General features: G+C 41.5%; 1 protein-coding gene across 3 annotated transcripts in view; it reads right to left on the reverse strand.

The window, feature by feature from the left end:
* The window catches only part of LOC140191537 (vesicle-fusing ATPase), a 292,320-nt gene that overhangs the window by 265,632 nt on the left and 3,881 nt on the right, over positions 1-22,807 (reverse strand). For all 3 annotated transcript variants that reach the window (XM_072248989.1, XM_072248987.1, XM_072248990.1), the window contains exon 2: positions 6,226-6,311. In XM_072248989.1, the coding sequence (XP_072105090.1) occupies positions 6,226-6,311 (86 nt within the window). The remainder of the gene's footprint in view (positions 1-6,225; positions 6,312-22,807) is intronic.

Genomic DNA, 22,807 nt, shown 5'->3' on the forward strand with positions numbered 1-22,807 from the left:
CTCCATAAATAAAACCTGCTCTTTTATCTTTACCCTCTCTACCATCAAGGGACCAAAACAGTTCTCCACCCATTCATATGAACTCTTTCTGATTAATTATATTCCATTGGAGAAAGATGGTGCCAGAGAGTGGCGACTTTGTGTGCAGTTCATGGGTATCATCAAATTATTTCTGTTGAGAACTATTGCAGCCCAAATCTGCAACCACAGATACTGGAACAAACAACATAATTTCATGTCGTTTATTGATATTTAAAATCTGCATAGTAAGGGACTGCAGACCACTGGGACGGAAGGCAGCTACAGTCTCCATTGTCTGAGAAAGATCAGTAAAGCAAGGCTGCAGGTAAAACATAAATGGAGGACCCTGAGGCCTCACACCCGACCATCCTCCTGGCTAATACACAGTCTCTGGAGAATAAAACTAAAGACTTCAGAGCAAGATTGCAAAACCAGAGGGACTGCTGTGTACTCTGCTTCAGAGACATGACTCACACCCAGCATTCCAGACACAGTGCTCCAGCCCGAGGGCTTCACCTTTCACCACATGGCCAGACAGTGGTGTCAGGTAAAGGCAGCAGTGTTTGCTTCACGATAAACTCATCATGGTGCATAGACATAGTGGCTCTGTCTCTGCCTTCCTCCCCGAAATGAATCACCTTGCAGTCGAGTGTCAGCCATTCTATCCGTCGAGAGAATTTTCTGTCATCATGCTGGCTGCTGTGTGCATTCCACCCCAGACCTACGCCAGGCTGGCACGGGAGGAGCCAGGCGCCATTAACAGCAGTCACATCAAAGTGACTCCCTATCACTGTGGAAGACTTCAACCTTGCCAGCTTGAAATAATCTAACAAACTACCACCACCATATCACTTGTGGTACCAGAGGAGACAACACACTTAATGACTGTTACAGTACCATCAAGAATACTTAACATGCTATCCCATGCCTGCACTGTTGTATATCCAATCACCTGGCTGTACTCCCAGCATATGGGCAGAGACTGAGATTGGCAAAAATCTGGTCAAGGGAAGTGAAAGAACACTTACAGGACAATTTTGAATCAGTGGAATGGGCCGTATTGAGGGATTAATCTTCAGATCTGAATATGCCACAACCATCACTGACTTCATCAAGACCTGCGTGGATAAGTGTGTGCCTTCGGGAACATACCCAAAACAAAAGCTGTGGATGAATCATGAGAATTGCAGTTTGCTGAGGGCTAGATCTGTGAAGTTTAAGGCTGGCAATCCCAAAGCCAACTAATCCAGGTATGGCCTACGGAAGGACATCATGAGAGCAAACAAGCAATCCCCTATAGAGTTAGAGACACAATTAGATGCACTTAGCTGTGAAAGGATTTGCAGGACATTACTTCCTATAAAGCAAAACCTAACAGCATAATTGATAGTGATGTTTCATTTCCTGATGAGCTCAAAACCTTTTATGCATGCTTTGAAATAGAGATTAACACTTGTGAAAATCGCCAGAGTATCTGGTAATCCTGTGATCTCTGTGGCGGAGACAGATCAGAACATCCTTCAGGAGGGTGAACCTACAAAAAGCATCAATCAGGCCCCAATCAAAAAGCATCAATCAATAGCGTACCTGGTAAGGTACTGAAAACTGTGTCAACCAACTGGCAGGTGTATTCATCTTAAGTCTCTCATTGTTGCAGCCAGAGGTTCCCACCTGCTTCAAAAGAGCATCATTTCAGTGCCCACGAAAGCAGGGTGAGCTGCATCAATGACCATTGTCCAGCAGCACTCACATCTACTGTAATGAAGTGCTTTGAGAAATCAGTTATGGTTAGAATTAATTCCTGCATAAGGAGCTGGACCCGCTCCAATTTGCCTACCATCACCACAGGTGGACAGAACCTCACTGGCTCTCCTCTGGGCTTTGGACCGCCTGGACAACAGCAATACTTTTGTGAAGTTGTTGTTTATTGATTACAGCTCAGCATTCAACACCATTATTCCCTCAGTACCAATCAAAATGCTTCAAACCCTGGGCCTCAGTACCTCCTTCTGCAAATGGATTCTTGACTTCCTCATCAGGAGACTAGTCAGTTCAGATTGGTGACAACACCTCCTTCTCACTAACAATCAACACAGGCACACCTCAGGAATGTGTGCTTAGTCCACTGTTCTACTCTATCTAGACCCACGACTCTGTACATAGAAACATACATAGAAAATAGGTGCAGGAGTAGGCCATTCGGCCCTTCGAGCCTGCACCGCCATTTATTATGATCATGGCTGATCATCCAACTCAGAACCCTGCCCCAGCCTTCCCTCCATACCCCCTGACCCCCGTAGCCACAAGGGCCATATCTAACTCCCTCTTAAATATAGCCAATGAACCGGCCTCAACTGTTTCCTGTGGCAGAGAATTCCACAGATTCACCACTCTCTGTGTGAAGAAGTTTTTCCTAATCTCGGTCCTAAAAGGCTTCCCCTCTATCCTCAAACTGTGGCCCCTCGTTCTGGACTTCCCCAACATCGGGAACAATCTTCTTGCATCTAGCCTGTCCAATCCCTTTAGGATCTTATACGTTTCAATCAGATCCCCCCTCAATCTACTAAATTCCAACGAGTACAAGCCCAGTTCATCCAGTCTTTCTTCATATGAAAGTCCTGCCATCCCAGGAATCAATCTGGTGAACCTTCTTTGTACTCCCTCTATGGCAAGGATGTCTTTCCTCAGATTAGGGGACCAAAACTGCACACAATACTCCAGGTGTGGTCTCACCAAGGCTTGTACAACTGCAGTAGTACCTCCCTGCTCCTGTACTCGAATCCTCTCGCTATAAATGCCAGCATACCATTCGCCTTTTTCACCGCCTGCTGTACCTGCATGCCCACTTTCAATGACTGGTGTATAATGACACCCAGGTCTCGTTGCACCTCCCCTTTTCCTAATCGGCCACCATTCAGATAATAATCTGTTTTCCTATTTTTGCCACCAAAGTGGATAACTTCACATTTATCCACATTAAATTTCATCTGCCATGAATTTGCCCACTCACCCAACCTATCCAAGTCACCCTGCATCCTCTTAGCATCCTCCTCACAGCTAACACTGCCATCCAGCTTCGTGTCATCCGCAAACTTGGAGATGCTGCATTTAATTCCCTCATCCAAGTCATTAATATATATTGTAAACAACTGAGGTCCCAGCACTGAGCCTTGCGGTACCCCACTAGTCACTGCCTGCCATTCTGAAAAGGTCCCGTTTATTCCCACTCTTTGCTTCCTGTCCGCTAACCAACTCTCCACCCACACCAATACCTTACCCACAATACCGTGTGCTTTAAGTTTGCACACTAATCTCCTGTGTGGGACCTTGTCAAAAGCCTTCTGAAAATCCAAATGTACCACATCTACTGGTTCTCCCCTATCCACCCTACTAGTTACATCCTCAAAAAATTCTATGAGATTCGTCAGACATGATTTTCCTTTCACAAATCCATGCTGACTTTGTCCGATCATTTCACCGCTTTCCAAATGTGCTGTTATCACATCCTTGATAACTGACTCCAGCAGTTTCCCCACCACCGACGTTAGGCTAACCGGTCTATAATTCCCCGGTTTCCCTCTCCCTCCTTTTTTAAAAAGTGGAGTTACATTAGCCACCCTCCAATCCTCAGGAACTAGTCCAGAATCTAATGAGTTTTGAAAAATTATCACTAATGCATCCACTATTTCTTGGGCTACTTCCTTAAGCACCCTGGGATGCAGACCACCTGGCCCTGGGGATTTATCTGCCTTCAATCCCTTCAATTTACCTAACACCACTTCCCTACTAACATGTATTTCGCTCAGTTCCTCCATCTCACTGGACCCTCTGTCCCCTACTATTTCTGGAAGATTATTTATGTCCTATATGTGGCTAGACTCGGCTCGAATGCCATCTACAAATTTGCCGATGACAACTGTTATTGGCAGAGTCTCAGATGGTGCTGAGGTAGTGTACAGGGGTGAGATAGATTGGCAGTTGAGCGGTGCCACAACAACAACCTTGCACTCAGCATCAGTGAGACCAAGAAATTGAAAGTGGACTTCAAGAAGGGGAAAAAAAAATCAAGGAAACACACACCAGACTTCATTATGGGATCAGCAGTGGAAGGGGTAAGCAGTTTTAAATTTCCAGGTGTCAACATCTCAGAAGTTCAATCCTGGGCCTAGAACACTGATGCAATCACAAAAAATGCACACCAGTGGCTATACCTCATTAGGAGTTTGAGGAGATTTGGTAAACCAAAAACTGTCACATTTCTACAGATATACAGTGGAGAGCTTTCTGAGTCTGATGTGGAGGAGCCAATGCACAGGATCAGAAAAGGCTTCAGAGGATTGTAGGCTCAGCCAGCTCCATCATGGCATAAGCTCCCCACAACTGAGGACATCTTCAAAAGCTGCTGCCTCAAGTAGGCAGCATCCATCATTAAGGACCCTCACCAACCCAGACATGACAGGTAATTACAGCACATCAGTGGCATGAAAGTTTTTGGATAAATTCTGAGGGTTAAGATTAATCTACATTTGGAATAGCAGGAATGAACTAAAGCTATTCAGCATTGCATTATGGGGAGAGCCCATCCAATCAACTGGACTTTTTTTTCATTGATGAAGGCTGTGAAGTTGTAGTCTACAGTGACTTCACTCAGGGGTCTGACAAGCCCTACACAGGAGACCAATCTGTAATGTTAGAGCTAATTGAATCCAAGGCAGGTTGGAGATTGGAACTAAACTGACTCAGTTATATTCGGAAATGAACGATTGTTGAGGGAGGTTTTTGTCATTCTAATCAGGGACGTGAACAATTTACGTGCATTGATAGTTCAGATGTGAATATAGGAAGCATTGTAACAAATTCATAGTTCACACAAAAATGATAGTGAGAAGGGTTGTCTCAGGGTACAGAACAGAATCCAGTGGACTTTTTTTTTCTGGGGGTGGTTAAAATCTGCCTGGGGAAATGGTGGAAGGAAAGATTCACACATTTGATGAGTTTCTAAACAAGTGTTTAAATTTCTATGGACCAAGTGTTGGTAAATGGGATTAGCATAACGGAGCTACCATGGAACTGATGGGCCAAAGGCTGTTTTCTGGACATTATGACAACTACAGAGGAACAAATTTGCAACATCTTGAAACCATTCAATAACTATCCACCCAAAGAATAAACGGAGAAACAGCAGGTGGCAAAGAAACAGATTTTTAAAAATAAGCTCCTCTTTCATTTTTCTAAGCATCTTTAAGATGAAATGTACAATTAAGCAAAAGGGCTCCTTGCTCATTTTGGTCCCTATACCAACGCTGCTGTGACTCAACATTCACCTCAACCTGTTAGATCCCAGTGGGACCCGCCCCCCCCCCCACCTTACCTGTCAATTTTCACAGTAGCTAAAAGAAATGCTCATGCTCTTTATGATCAGGCTAAAATTAAAACTTGATGCACATGCGATTAAGTAGCTGAGAAGGGATTTGCTTTCATTCACATTCAGCTTGACTTGAGCCAAAGACTGAGAAGGTAAAAATCTAACTCTCTGGATAACTCCAACACTAATACTTTAAACTCCACATCAGGCGTGGTGAAACTGTTTGAGTGTGTGCCTAAGTTGTCAGTTACTTAAAATAGTTCTCTCACGTAAAACAGTAAGGTTGAGCAGAGATTATCACTAATGAATTCATAATAATGATTATGGGCTTTACAGAAAAAGGATAAGTCCTGTTGCTTATTTACACATATTGTTTTACTATTAATGAAAGAATAAGAAACAGATTGAAATAGATGAAGCATTTTAGAAAATTGCTCAAAAATTATTAATGTCAACCTTTTAAAAGAATTGGAAAAAATTATTTGCTGCTTCATTTGGCAGTTAAGATAATCATGTATCTTATTATTATGGATGGGGTTTAAAGAATCAAGGGGCAGCACTGCATGCCGTGTGTGAATAATTTTTTGCACGTACCATCTTGGGCACATGTGCCATATGTTCGCCACCCCCTACTCCAGGTAGTACTTTAGACTAAGCCTTTCATAGGAATTACCCAGTTAGATTGTTGAAAATCTTTTTTTATACTGGCAACTACCCACACATTAAGATGTATTTGATGTTGTCTAATAATTGCTTGACTTTCACACATTTTTGCAAGCTGCTTGAGGCACAGAGGCAAAAACAAGTGCATACAAACATTTAAAAAATACCACACATACTGGCCAGACTGGAAATCCTTTTCATTCACAACAGCACAGTTGGTCAACGACAATTCATCAGTGGGACAACGCGCAGCTTGCATGGTCTGTGAGAAATAATGGGATCCAGTTAGATTATTGTCTCAATGATGCATTAACTTACATAAATTTCAAGATCACACTTTAAAACTGCACACGTCACCATCACATATAGCAAGTGAAAGCTTTCAGCTTCTGGAAAAATTATGTGCCCATCTATGCAAACAAAATTACTTTCCAGCATATCCCTCATTTAAATTGATTCTGAGTATTTTATAAAGCAAGCAATGACAACATTTATAGAAGTGAAAGAATGCATTTCATGTCCATTTTGGAATATCACAAAACATTTCACAGGCATAAAATACTTTTGAAGTGCAGTCACCAAAAATGCAGGAAATCTATTCAGCAAGCTCTGGTAGTAATTAGATACTGTTTAGTGATGATTAAGGAATAAATATTGCCAGGCACCAGGGGATAACTTCTCTGCACACCTTCCAAAAAAAAAAAAAAAAAGTACCTCACGTTAATACCCCACCTGAAAGAGAATGCTTCTGACAGTACAGCATTGGTTAAAGGAGTGAGACTTGAACCAAAATTCAAGAGGACAAGGAGCTAACAAGCTGACAACATATACAACAGTCAGAAGCCCAATTGTGACTTAATAGTTCGTAAAGTGGCCCTCTTGTGATGGTATTAGTGCTGCCATATTGAAGATGAATGAGCACAGACTGTGTGGATTTCCCCAAATGCTCCAGTTTCCTCCTACATACCCAAGACGTGCTGGTTAATAAGTTAAATGTATCTGTAAATTGCCCCTAATCCAGGTGCTTGACAACTAAAGTGGCATCACAGGTAGACAAGGTCTTCAAGACAATTTTTAGCCTTTTGGCACACTGGCCTTTATAAATCAAGGAAATGAGTACAGGAATTGGGACATTACACTAAAGTTGTACAAGACACCGGTGAGGCCAAATTTGGAGTATTGTGTGCAGTTTTGCTCACTTTCCTATGGAAAAAAAAATCAATAAGCTTGAAAGAATGCAGAGAAATTTTACACAAATGTTACTGGGACTTGAGGACCAAGTTACAGGGATAGATTGAATGGGTTAGGACTTCATTCCCTGTTGCTCAGGAGAATGAGGGGAGATCTTACAATGGTATCTAAATAATGAGGAGTATAAATAGGACGAATGCTTGCAGGCTTTTTCCCCTCCAGGGTGGGTGAGACTGGAACTATAAGTCATGGGTTCAGGGTGAAAGGGGAAATATAAGGGGAATTTGAAGGTGAACTTTTTCCACTGAAACGGTGGTGCAAGTGTGGAACGAGCCAACAGCAGAAGTGGAAAACAGGATCAATTACAAATTATCGAATAGAAGGAGGACACTACCGTGGCTAACAAGTGAAGTCAGAGCCAAAGTAAAAGCAAAAGAGGGCACACAAGGAAGCCAAAGCTAGTGGGAAGACAGAGGATTGGGAAGCTTTTAAAAACTTGCAGAAGGAAACTAAGGTGGTCATTAGGAAGGAAAAGATGAACTATGAAAGGAAGCTGGCGACTAATATCAAAGAAGATACTAAAAGCTTTAAGTATATAAAGGGTAAAAAGAGTTGAGGGTAGATATGGGACCAATAGAAAATGACGTTGGAGATATTGTAAGAGACGCAGAGATGGCAGAGGAACTGAATGCGTATTTTGCATTAGTCTCCACAGTGGAAGACATCTGCAGTATACTGGACATTCAAGAGTGTCAGGGAAGTGAAGTTTGAGCAGTGAATGAGCATGAATGGCACCTGGTAAGTCTTTGAAAACCTGTGCCAACCAACTAGTGGGAGTATTCAAGGACATTTTCAACCTCTCACTGCTACAGGTGGAAGTTCCCACTTGCTTCAAAAAGGCAACAATTATACCAGTGCCCAAGAAGAATAATGTGGGCTGCCTTAATGACTATCGCCCGGTAGCACTTACATAGACAGTGATGAAATGCTTTGAGAGGTTGGTCATGACTAGACTGAACTCCTGCCTCAGCAAGGACCTGGATCCATTGTAATTTGCCTACCGCCACAATAGGTCAACAGTAGACGCAATTTCAATGGCTCTCCACACAGCTCCACCTGGACAACACCAACACCAACAACATCATCGACCTTAGCTCAGCATTTAATACCATCATTCCCACAATCCCAATTGAGAAGTTACAGAACCTGGGCCTCTGTACCTCCCTCTGCAATTGGATCCTCAACTTCCTAACCAGAAGACCTCAATCTGTGCAGATTGTTGATGGCATATCCTCCTCGCTGATGATCAACACTGGCGCACCTCAGGGGTGTGTGCTAAGCTCACTGCTCCACTCTTTACATATACACACGACTGCGTGGCTAGGGATAACTCAAATACCATTTATAAAGTTGCTGACGATACAACCACTGTTGGTAGAATCTTAGGTGGTGACAAGAGGGCATACAGGAGTGAGATATTCCAACTAGTGGAGTGGTGTCACAGCAACAACCTAGCACTCAACGTCAGTAAGACAAAAGAGCTGATTGTGGACTTCAAGAAGGGCAAGATGAAGGAACACATACCAATCCTCATAGAGGGATCAGAAGTAGAGAGAGTGAGCAGTTTCAAGTTCCTGGGTGTCAAGATCTCTGAGGATCTAACCTGGTCCAGACATATCAGTGTAGTTATAAATAAAGCAAGACAGTGGCTATACTTCATTAGGAGTTTGAAGATTTTTGGCATGTCAACAAATACACTCAAACTTCTATAGATGTACCGTGGAGAGCATTCTGATAGGCTGCATCACTGTCTGGTATGGAGGGGGGCTACTGCACAGGACTGAAAGAAGCTGCAGAAGGTTATAAATCTAATCAGCTCCATCTTGGGTACTAACCTACAAAGTACCCAGGACATCTTCAGGGAGCTATGTCTCAGAAAGGCAGCGTCCGTTATTAAGAACCTCCAGCACCCAGGGCATGTCCTTTTCTCACTGTTACCATCAGGTAGGAGGTACAGAAGCCTGAAGGCACACACTCAGCGATTCAGGAACAGCTTCTTCCCCTCTGCCATCCGATTCCTAAATGGACGTTGAACCCTTGGACCTCACTTTTTTAAATGTACAGTATTTCTGTTTTTTTGCACAATTTAATCTATTCAATGTATACTGTAATTGACTATTATTATTTTTATTTTATTTATTATTTTTTTCATTTCAATATTATGTATTGCATTGAACTGCTGCTGCCAAGTTAACAAATTTCACATCACATGCCGGTGATAATAAACCCAATTTTGATTCTGAAAATTACGACTGAGAAGGTACTCAGGAAGCTTAATGGTCTGAGGGTGGATAAATCTCCCAGACCTGATGGAATGCACCCTTGGGTTCTGAAGGAAGTAGCTGGAGAGATTGCATAGGCATTAACAATGATCTTTCAAGAATCGGTAGATTCTGGCATTGTACCAGATGACTGGAAAATTGCAAATGTTACTCTGCTATTTAAGAAGGGTGGGAGACAGCAGAAAGGAAACTATACCTGTTAGCCTGACATCAGTAGTTGGGAAGTTGTTGGAATTGATTGTTAGGGATGAGATTATAGAATACCCGGAGGCACATGACAAGACAGGCCAAAGCCAGCATGGTTTCCTGAAAGGAAAATCCTGCCTGACTAACCTACTGCAATTATTTTTTTTTGAGGAAATTACAAGCAGGGTAGACAAAGGAGATGTAGTAGATGTGGAGTACTTGGATTTTCAGAAGACCTTTGATAAGGTGCCGCACATGAGGCTGCTTAGCAAGATAAGATCCCAAGGAATTACATACTAGCATGGGTGGAGCATTGGCTGACCGGCAGAAAACAGAAAGTGGGAATAAAGGGATCCTATTCTGGCTGGGTGCCAGTTACCAGTGGAGTTCCACAGGGGTCGGTGTTGGGACCACTGCTTTTTACGATGCAAGTCAATGATTTGGACTGTGGTATTAATGGATTTGTGGCTAAATTTGCCAATGATACAAAGATAGGTGGAGGAGCGCGTAGTGTTGAAGAAACAGCCTGCAGAGAGACTTGTATAGTTTAGGGGAATGGGCAAAGAAATGGCAAATGAAATATAATGTTGGAAAGTGTATGGTCATGCACTTTAGTGGAAGAAGTAAACGGGCAGACTATTACTTAGATAGGCAGAGAATTCAAAACGCAAAAATGCAAAGGGACTTGGGAGTCCCTACGCAGGATACCCCGAAGGTTAACCTCTAGGTTGAGTCAGTGGTGAAGGCAGCAAATGCAATGTTGGCATTCATTTCTAGACGTATAAAATATAAGAGCAGGGATGTGCTGTTAAGGCTCTATAAGGCACTCGTGAGACCACACAGAGTATTGTGTGCAGTTTTGGGCTCCTTATTTTAGAAAAGATATACTGGCATTGGAGAGGGTACAGAGAAGATTCATGAGAATGATTCCAGGAATAAAGGGTTTAAAGGGTTACCGTATGAGGAACATCTGACAGCTCTTGGGCTGTATACCCCAGAATTCAGGAGAATGGGGGGGGGGGGGAAGAAGAGAGAATCTCAGAAACATTCTGAATGCAAAAAGGCCTAAACAGATTAGATATGGCAAAGTTATTTCCCATGGTAGGGAGTTTAGGATGAGAGGGCATGACTTCAGGATTGAAGGATGTCCATTTGGAACAGAGATGCACAGAAATTACTTTAGTCAGAGGGTGGTAAATCTACGGAATGTGTTGTCACGAGCGGCTGTGGAGGCCAAGTCATTGGGTGCATTTAAGGCAGAGATAGATAGGTTCTTGTTAGCCAGGGCATCAAAGGATATGGGGAAAAGGCAGGGGAGTGGGGATAACTGGAAGAATTGGATCAGCCCATGATTGAATAGTGGAGACTCGATGGCCAAATGGCCTAGCTCTGCTCCCATACCTGATGGTCTTATGGTCTAAGTCTGAATAGGTACATGATGAGAGGTACGAAGGTCTATAGCCCAGATGTGGGTAGATAAGACTAGGCAGAAGAACAGGCTAGCACAGACGAGAAAGATCAAAGGTCCTGTTTCTATGTTGTAGTGCTCGATAACCATGAATGGAAAGTGAGTAGAGTGGGGGGAGTTGATGGGGATGCAGAATAATGAGAATGACATAATCTTCGTGGAGATGGGCCTTATTGCTCACGGAAGCAATGGTCCAAGATGCCCGTTTCCATGCTGAATGGCCCAGAACTCTATGCAGTCAGGTGCAATTATTTACCAGCACAATCTAAATTAAGCTGAACAGATAGGCACTGTAGATACTCACTGAACTGGTGCAAAGCCCAAGTGCCAGAGGATAACAAGATCAAGGTCATGAATATCAAATAGTGCCATAAGATGGAGCAGGCTCAAAGCCCATTATTCTCTGCAAACAAGTGTTGTTTGTACCAGAGACAACCCAAAAAATTAATGACATAAAATGACAGCAAACATCAAATCAGAATTCCCACAGCACACGAGAGGAATCTACATGCCCCAAAATGGTATCCAGTTCTCTGTGATAACTGCAAAACAGTCATGGGAAAAAAAAATAGCTAATGCTATTTGATTCAACTGCACAAAGCATTCAGCCCTGGTGAGTCAGGCTTAAGCTTTATCACATATTAACCTGGAACTGCAATCTGGATGAATTGCATTTAGTTTTGCTGAACAAGTTTCTCCAGTATAAGATCACAAGACCATGCCCAGCCAGGTTGATTCAGCACCATGAACACAGCAGGAGCCCAAATACTGCTAGTTTTCAACAGGCATCACAGATTCCCAGTGTTGTATTGAGGTGAACACCTCAGGAATATGCATATTAGCAGACTTGTCAATTTTACAACTTTGGGAAAGGGTGGTGAGAGAAAAGGGGTCAAGAGCTCTTCCTTAGATTTGATCATCTTTGAGCCCATTGCCCCTATAAACAAAAATATTCACTGTATCAACAAGAAGCAGATTTTTGCTAGCAATGAAGTGTTTGGCCCTTTTTAGTTTCAATCATTACACATTAGTGAGAGGAATTTGCATCTGAGTAGTCAAGGGATAACATTAAATAAACATATGGCTGAGTTGAAAGGGCATCTACGTTAATACACATCCAGCTTTTATAAAGTCTTCAATACATTTGAAAACACAGAAAATCAACTCTTCCCCACACTACAAATCTCAGCATGACAGTTGAAGACTAAGCCAAAAAAAACACACTGCTGTACATAGGAACATTTGAAAAGGATCAGGCATAGACAAGCCTGCTCCTGCCATTTAATAAGATCATGGCTGCTCTGGCTGTGGACTCGTGTTCCAACTACATGCTTTTCTCCATAACCCTCAATTTTTCTGCTATGCAATACAAGGATCACAAATCAAACCATAGACTAGCTTGTCACAATTGAAAAAAATATCTCCACCTCCAATCAAAATAATTGCATATTTCTCATTATCACACATCTGCAATGCCCGTTTCATCATTTACCTGTCTATCTCTTAACAGACACTGCTTCCTCCTAAATACTTACTAATGTATTGTTTGTAAACTTGCACACATTTACATGAGGCCTTTTCAATTAAATCATTGCTACAGAGTCTAATGACAAAGTCCAATCAATATTACCAGAGATTCTACTGTTACCAGTGTCTTAGAACGGAAAATCCAACAAAAAGTAGTGGATATGACACAGTCCAACACTGGTAAAACCCTCGCCTCCATTGAGCACATTTACAAGGAGCGCTGTCGCAGGAAAGCAGCATCCATCAACAGGAAATCCCACCCCCCACGCCATGCTCTCTTCTCGCTGCCATCAGTCAGGTAGTACAGGAGCTTCAGGGCTCACACCACCAGGTTCAGGAACAATCATTACCCCCTCAATCATCAGGCTCTTGAACCAAAGGGGATAACTTCACTCAACTTCACTTGTCCTATCATTGAAACGTTCCCACAACCAACAGATTCACTTTTATTTATATTTTATTATTTTCTTTTTTCCTCTTTTGTATTGGCACAGGTTGTTATCTTTTGCACATTGGTTGTTTGCCCACCCTGTTGGGTGTGGCTTTTCATTGATTCTATTGTGGTTCTTCCGCAATAGAGCTTGTGGTTCCAGGATAGGACTATATAGTCAAAGATCTCGCCACTAAAGGAGCGGACGTCATCATCGGATTTCAATGGATAACCGAAGATTGTGGTTCTTGGATTTGCTGAGTGTGCTTGCAAGAAAGTGAATCGCAGGGTTGTATATGGTGACATATATACTTTGATAATAAATTTACTTTGAACTTTAAACTATTCGGAGGGCCAACTTGTAAATAAGTTAGTTCCCTATACTTTGTGCTTAAATCATTCTTTTACCTATGTTAATATTTTAATTCTCCAACTTCTATTTATGTTCTTTCTCAAAACAAGAGCAAAACTGATCGAATCAATGACCCAAAATTAACTATGCTAATTTTCTCTATAATTGCTGCCCGAATTGCCAAGTACCCCCCAGTGTTTTGCTTTTTGTTCATTTGCCTATACGCAGTTTTCTCTCATCCACCCTGTTAGCTACATTATCAAAATGCAATTTGAACAGTCAGACATGATTTTCTTTTTATGAAGCCAAGTTAACCCTGCCAAATCATACTAGGTTTTACTGCTCCCTTATTACAGATTTAATAATGTCAGAATAATATCCTGACAACACATATTGGACTAATTACCTCTGTTCCCTTTCCTCTCACTTTCTCGAATACTATTATTACATTTACTTCCTTCCAAACTCTAGGAGCATTCCAGAAATTGGGTTTCATAAATTCTGTAATCACATCTTAAAGCCTTTGGATACAAAACCATCAGCTCCAAGGAATATCAGCATTTAGTCCTTTTCAAAAGTACTTTGTGAATAATTTATTTTATGTTCCCAAATCTTGCTATTCCTTTGATATTCTACTTTTTAATATTACTTTTGCCTTGAAGACAAAAGTAAAAATGTTGAGTTTCAGCCATTTCTTTTTGTCCATTCCAATATCTCCTGAGGCACCACTAAAATATTCTCTCTATATTCCTTAACACCAGAGATTTTGATCAAATTTTAGATAACTTCCTATATATTTTGATTAATAATATTCCTGTGAAAAGTAAAACTCCATATTTTACCATGTTAAATGGTTCTACTTCAAGCACAAAATGCTGGAGGAAGTCAGGTCAGGCAGCATCTATGGAGGGGAATAAAAAGTCAATATTTCAGGCTGAGACCCTTCATCAGGACTGAAAAGGAAGGCAGAAGCCAAAATCAGGTGGAGGTCAAGGAAAGGAGCAGGAACCAGCAGGTGATAGCTGAAACTTGGAGAGAGGTCAAAGATCAAAGTAAATGTATTATCTAAGTACATATAGCCCACTATACTTAATCCTGAGATTCACTGTGTGTAATCACAGTAAATACAAAAAACACCATAGAATCAATTAAAAACCATACCCTACAGAGCAACACATTGCAACAACGAATGTGCAAAATAAACTGGAAATGCAAAAAGAAATAATAATAATAATAAATAAAGAATAAATATCGAGAACATGAGATGCTGAGACCTTAAAAGCAAGTCCAGTTCAGTTATAGGGCAAGTGAAGTTGACTGAAGTTATCCCTTCTAGTTCAAGAGCCTGATGGTTGAAGGATAATTATTTCTGAACTGGTGGTGCAGGTCATGATGACCCTGCACCTTCTTCCTGATAGACGCAGTGAAAAAAGTACATGGCCTGGATGGTGGGGTTCCTTGATAGTCGCTGCTTTCCTGCAACAACAGCCCATGTAGATGTGCTCAATGGTGGAGAGAGTTTTACTCATGATGGACTGGGCATATCCACAAACTGCAGATGCTGGAAATCCAAGCAACACAAACAAAAATGCTGAAGGAATTCAGCAGGCTAGCTCCTCATATACATCCACCAGCCCTACTCTCAAACCTAATGCTAAGGTCCAAGGGGGTGCACACCCCCACTAACCCCAGCACACCCCGATTAACCCTGGCCACACCCCCACAAACCCGATGACTTGTGCAAGGAGGAGCAAGATCCAATAAAGGCAAGTCTTCGACCTGGTTAATGAAGGCGTGGGCCAGATCAAAGTGACAAGGTTGCGTGACACAATCTCAAGTGATGAGATGAAGCAGCACAAGAGGGATGATTGCCACTGCCACTCCCACTGCCTGCATGCCCAGTCGACGTTTCGGGCCAAGACCCTTCATCAGGACTGGAGAGAAAAAAAAAAATGAGGAGTCAGAGCTAGACGGTGGATGAGGGGAAAGGAGAGAGAAACACAAGGTGATAGGTGAAACCGGGAGGGGGTGGTGTGGAAGACAGAGCTGAAGGAAAGAGCTGTGAAATTGACTGATGAAAGATACAGGGCTGGAGAATGGGGAATCTGATAGAGGACAGAAGGCCATCAAAGAAAGAAAAGGGGGAGGAGCACCAAAGGGAGGCAATGGCAATGGCAATGGACAGGTAAGGAGGTAAGGAGATAAGGTGAGAGGGGGAAAAGGGATGGGGAATGGTGCGGGGGGGGGGGGGCATTACCAGGAGTTCAAGAAATCAATGTTCATGCCATCAGGTTGGTGACTACCCAGACAGAATACAAGGTGTTGCTCCTCCAACCTGAGTGTGGCCTCATCTCGATAGTAGAGGCCATGGACTGACAAAAAGGTGTATCCACGACTTTTTAAGAGGCTTGTGTGTACAAGGGCATCAGTGCTTCCATACCAAGCTGTGATTCAAGCAGTCAATATACTCTCCACCACAAAAGTTTGTCAAAGTTTTAGATGCTGAATCTACATAAACTTCTAAGAAAGTTGAGGTGCTGCTGTGCTTTCTTCATAATGGTACTTGCATGCTGGACCCAGGACAGATCTTTTGAAATTATAATGCCGAGGAATTCAAAATTGCTTAGCCTCTCCACCTCTGATCCATCAATGAGGACCAGCTCATGACCTCCAGTTTCCTCAAGTCCTCGGTCTTGCTGACAATGAGTGAGAGGTTGTTGGTGCACCACTCAGCCAGATTTTTAATCTCCCTCCTACATGTTGATTCATCACTACCTTCAATTCGACTGATGACATTGGTGTCATCAGGAAACTTGAACATGGCAGCCTCACAGTCATAAGTGTAAAGTGAGTAGAGCAGGGGCTAAACACACAGCCTTGAGGTGCACCTGTGCTGATGGAGATTGTGGAGGAGATATTGCCACTCTGAACTGACTGGGGTCTGCAAGTGAGGAAATCAAGGATCTAGCTGCAGGTGGAAGTATGGAGGCCTAGGACTTGAATCTTATTGATTAGGGAATATAGTATTGAATGCCAAGCTGTAGTCAATGAAGAGCATCCTGATGTATGTATCTTCACTGTCCAGGTGTTCCAGGAAATAGATCAACTCAACATGACTTAGAAACCTGAATGCATTAGAAACTATGTGCAAAAGAACTCAACTGAGGTTTAGGAATAGATTATTCCAATATCAATACCCGTTTACCCACAGTTCATAGAGCTAATTATGTGAGCATAATTTATTGATTAAACTCAGTGAAGTGATCCACAATGTCACTTTTTAAGCACTTGTAAATGCCATCCATGTACATGACATCCAGCAAAATAATGCAGGAGTTTCAATTACAAGAGTACATTAAAACAGGTGAAAGTTGAGCTTGATCCTTTGATTGATAACTCTTTAGGTTCTGAAAAGCAATGTTTATGGTACCAACAAAAGTGGCTATGAAGCAGTTGGACTAACATCAGAAAGAAACAACCGGTTTTATCCAGAAACTACCACAAGGAGTAGTGTAAATAATAATTCTCTCTCCCACTCTCCTCCACAGTGGTCTTTAGTCTTTTATGGCCTTTTTCTTTTTAAACTGGGTTATTTCAGTTTCTTGATTTGTGGCTGCTTGTAAGCAGACAAATATCAAGGTGTACAATTTAGATAATGAATGCGCTTTGGGTCTTTGAATAAATCTATAAAGAAGCTAGCATAAATAATAATCATTAAAAACATCAAAATACCTGAGGCAGAGAACCTACCATTCCTATCCAGGCTAGCCTTCGTGACTACAGACCACAACAACATGGTTCAACTTAATTCCATTCTGAAATGACCCAGCTAGTCATTCAGTTTTATAAAACCACAAGGAGGTAAAAGAATTGTAATAATAGGAGAAAATGCTGGATGTTTGCATGAGCAACTGGTGCAGATCACAAGTCCTGTTTATGCCACCACTGATGTCAGGCAGACGATCTCTGAAGGATATTGATAATGGCTAGGGACACCCATCTTGTAAAGACACTGCCTAGAAGGCAGCAATGGCAAACCATTTCTACAGAAAAATTTGCCAGGAGCAATCATGGTCATAGAGAGACCACGATCATCTATGTCATACAACTCTGCACATAATGGTGATGACTAATGATGTATTTCATGTTATCCTGATCGAGGGGCAAATCAGATGCTACACCTCGCCCAAGGGTGACCTGCAGGCTAGCAGAAGGAAGGAGTGCCTTACACCTCCTTTGGTAGAGACGCATCTCCACCCCACCACCCTATGTCATAGTAATTAAGTTTATTTAGCTTCCACTCCATCTCTTTTCTTACATACATCATATGTTTTATATTTTCTACCTTTGTCCACCATATACAATAACTGATCTTTCTTGGTTAAATACTTCTTTAACCATCTAACATTCGATCTTTTCTGCATTTCTTCCTCTACATCGCTGCTAAGGTCAAGAAGCAGAACTGCTTTCAAAGGTCTCTGATTGAACACAGGAGATAGCAGAAGACATTAACCCAGTCCACCATGCCTGGTCTGCCTTTTGATATTACTGCTGATCTTTTAGATCAGGGTTAAATTCCTGCACTAACCCTGTATTCATGAATTCCTTTCATATCATAATATTTCCTAATCTTCACCTTCAATTCATTCAGTAATCCAATTTCCACAGAATTCAATTTCCTCTTGAAGACTCTTCTTATACATCCTCAATGGCAGAGCCCTTATTTTGACACAGTGACCCCCTCATTAGAGACACCCCAGCTGGGGCAAACATCATGACATCTACCACAAGCCACAGAAAAAAATGTTTATATTTCAATGCAACACTATCTTGTTGTTCTAAACTCAACATGACATAGATTGGGTCCGCCCAATTACAGGGAATGCTTTAGCTAAATAGGGCACTGGTGTAACACCGTTTATGGAGTACTGTATAGCAATCGAGTCCTTAGTTAGGGAAATATAACAGGGCATGGGATACTGTTCAGAGGTAGAGAATAACTAATGTTTTAAGTAGATAGCTTGCATTATGAGGAACAACTAGATTGAGAGAGCTATTACCCACAAGTGCAGAAGAGTGGGGTTCACTGAATAACAAAGACTTGAGGGATCTTGTCAGCATTGATTGGGAGAATAGTTATCTTGTCAGAGAATCCAGAACAAGGTATCACTGTTTAAAAATAAGGGTCACACAATGAGGATACTGATAAAACAATATTCCTATCAAAGGTTCATAAATACAGTATATGGAACTATCTTCTTCAAAGAACAGTGGAAGTAAAATATCTTAACCAGAGGTAGATACTTAAGAACCAAGTACAAGATTACCACAGATGAACCAGAATGCAAAGCTTTGGTTACAGTATACATGATCTTGTTAAATGGTGGATCAGACTTGAGGCACTAGCTAATCTAATCTTGCTCCAGGTTCACATACTAGTACGTAAGTATATAATATCCCTTTATATGACTAACCTCTAACTCCTCCCACCCCTTCCCAGAGCATCCCAGGAAACAATCCAGTCAACCTTCACTACACTCTTTAAGTACATTTCAAGTAGGAGGGTGATCTGTGTATAATATTAAGACCATAAGATATAGGAGCAGAAGTAGGCTATTCGGCCTATCGAGTCTGCTCTGCCATTCAATCATGGGCTGATCCAATTCTTCCAGTCATTCCCACTCCCCCTGCTTTCACCCTATACCCTTTGATGTCCTGGTTATTCCATAAACAGTCTCAACAGGGCCATATATGATATCCCTTCTCTCACAAAGGTACCATTTGCCTACCTGCTAAAGCTGCATGTTAACTTTCAGTGATTCATGTACAAGGATACCCAGGTCCCTCTGATCATCACTTTTCATTTTAATAATTGGCTTCTGTATTTTCTCTCAAAATGAATGCCTTCATTTCCCCACTATACTTCATCTTGCATGTCTCGTCCATTTACTTAATCTAGCCAAATCTTCCGAAGCCTCTCTGCATCTGCCTTCCAGCCCAGTTTGCAACCAAGCTCTGTATTATTTGCGAAATTGTTTATGTTAAACTTGGTCCTCTCAACCAAATCATTGATATATATTGCAAGCAAATGTAAGCATTGATATATATTACAAGCAAATAGATCCCTGTAGCATCCCACTTATCGGAATCTCCCAACCCATAAGCAGGTTTATTTCTATTTTTTTTTCTTTTAACTAGTCCTCAAATTACCTCACTACACCGTGAGGTAATACTGTACTTCACTCAAATAACCTTAAAAACTTTCTGAAGGCCTAAATATATTGCATCTAGTAACTGAACTAGTTTAGGGCTATGGGCTACTTGTGAAAATTAATTCCTCTGCCTATGCTTCAATTAAGATAGCAATGGCATCTTGAATTAAGCGATCCTTGCACAATCCAGGACGCACATCTAAGAGCCAACCCATGAACAATATCTCACTTTTTTTGCTCTCTTTTTGCACTACATACTCATACATGTACATTTACACTTGTGCATAAATATATATGCACATACACAGACGAACACATATATACACATATACTCATTGTAATTTGCAGGTATATTTTATGTATTGGAATGTACTGCTGCAAACAAGTTTCATGACATATACCAGTGATATTAAAACTGATTCTGATTCACCAGCAGATTCAGTAATGCTATGAGATTTTTCACATTGTTGCATAGTGTGACAAATGTTTTGGATCAGCTTGGCTATTGGCCTTCATTAAACATCAAGTTTCTACCACCCACTTTGAATGGTTTGAAAAGACCCATTTTGAACAGTTATTCTTCACCTCTTTTTCAATTTCTGTACAATCCACCAGTACAAATTCAATATATTCACCTTCAGCAATGGAATTCAGAATGTGGACCAAATTGCAAATGTTGATGACAACAATTACATAGTTTAAATATGCCGCTGAATTTCTCCAGCAGATTACTTGTTACTCCAAATCTTAGAAATTCCATAAATGAAGCAGTTTTGAAGATGGAATGAAGGAAGAACACCAACAGCACTACATCTACCAAAACTGGACAGCAGCAAAAGTGATGTTTTAAGACAGAATTACGAAAGAGCAAGGCACAAAGGATTTAAATACGAGGATGAGTTCTTAAATCTCCAAGAGGATCACAACCTTGTCAAGGTTTGGAGGCCTACATTCCTCAATGACCTGGAGAGCTATGCTGGCTGGAGTCAGTGCGTTATGCTTTGATCTTGGAAGGGTCACCCATGTCAAAGGTCAAAGGATAGAGGCCAGACCAAGAGTGGTCCACCAGTCCTCCAGGTTCAGGGGTTCAGCTCAGGGCTAACAACCCTGACTGGGCAAACAAACCTGTTACCGAAACCGCAATGAGAATCCTTGAAGAAAGCCGTGAATGCCACCAGAGATTGAGGACCTTCATTGCTGCCCTAAACAGCAGTGTAATGGGAAAAAGAATAATCAGTTCTTCAAAGGTTAAGTAATCCAAGGCTCACCGAGACTTGCTGCAATTTAGATTAGAGACTGCAGCTGAACTGAGGTAACAATACTTGAGCTCATTCCCATTACACTCAACCATCACCTTACACAACGACTGAAATACATTTTGGACAAAATCTATACTTCTTTCCAACTTTACAAGTCATCTCACTTTAGAGTAGTGGCACTGAAAATAAGGGGAGGTCATAATAAAAACTGTACAAAACACAAGCCTGAGATTAGGACCTAATGCAGCCCTGGTCACCACATTACAGGAAAGATGTTGCAGCACTACGACAGGTATAGAGGAGATTTACAAGGACATTCAGTGATGCATAACATTCGTCATGACAATAGACTAGCTTAGCTGAGACTGTTTTCATTGATGCTGAGATAGCCAAGATTTAAGTTGAGGTGTATTCAACTACATCAAGGCCATGAGGGACACAAAAGGCACATTTCTCTCAGCAGAGATCAATAGTTTAGATCCATAGATTTAACATATTTGGTAAAATATCAGATGGAAATTGAAGATATTTTCCCCACCCCAAAGTGAGAATGAACAAGTCACTGTTTGAAGGGATGATCAAGACAGAATCAATTTTCAAATTTAAAAGATACTTGGATAAGCACTTTATGAGCCAGAATGTACAAAGGTAAGAAATGAGAAGTGTGATTAGGCCAAATAGCATTTCTAAAATGACATGAATTCAATGGACAAAAGGACCTCCTTTTGTGCAGTTTACAAAAATCAGCACCTCTGGGAATGTTGCTGTGCACAAAGATGTCTTCCTCACCAAATTACTACAGGTAAAAGACTTGGGAGGATACGTAATCTCCAACCCAACATTCATCCACACCCTCTTGCTGCTCCCCTCAATGATAGATTCATTAGTCACTTTTTCTTTAACTTGTAAAAATGAAGGGTGGAGTATTGTTTAATGAAGGAAGATGAAATAGAAAATTGGACAATTTGGCCTATCAAGCTTGCCCTGCCATTCAATATGATCCGGAAGTTAGTCCTGACGAAGGGTCTCAGCCTGAAACGTCGACTGTACCTCTTCCTAGAGATGCTGCCTGGCCTGCTGCGTTCACCAGCAACTTTTATGTGTGTTATTCAATATGGTTATGGCTTTATGACAGTTCCAAACAGCACTCCATTTCCTTGAACTTTATCCACTCCCTCTTTAAACACTTCCAAAGACCTGGTCTACACAACCCATTGGGGTAAAGACTTCCAGAGACTCAACACCCACTGCAAGAAATCCCTGCACACCGAGGTTCTAAATGACCATCCTTAATCGTGTAACTGTGTTCAATATTCTGCCACTAGGGGACATATCTCAATATCTACCTGCTCATATTCCCAAAGGATCTTACATGTTTTAATAAGATCCCTTGCCATTTCCTCAGATTTAGAAATAGAGGTGTGGCTGATTTCATATTATATTGTTAGTTTGCAATGACATTTCTGACTAACCCAATGGGCATCAATTCAAGGATATGACAGAAGGGACTAATACAGCACAACATTTATTGAGATACAACACAATAGGCCCACCCAGCCCTTCGAGCCACACCACTCAGCAATCCCCTGATTTAACCCTAACCTAATCATGGGACAATTTACAATGACCAATTAACCTACCAACCAGTACATCTATAGACTGTGGGCGGAAACCCACGTGGTCAAAGGGAGAACATACAAATTCATTACAGGCAGCAGTGGGAATTAAACCAGTGTTGCCTGTTCTATAAAACACTGTGCTAACCACTACATTACCGTGCCGTCCCCAAAA

This window comes from Mobula birostris, chromosome X, assembly GCF_030028105.1.
Source record: "Mobula birostris isolate sMobBir1 chromosome X, sMobBir1.hap1, whole genome shotgun sequence".
NCBI classification, from domain to species: domain Eukaryota; kingdom Metazoa; phylum Chordata; class Chondrichthyes; order Myliobatiformes; family Myliobatidae; genus Mobula; species Mobula birostris.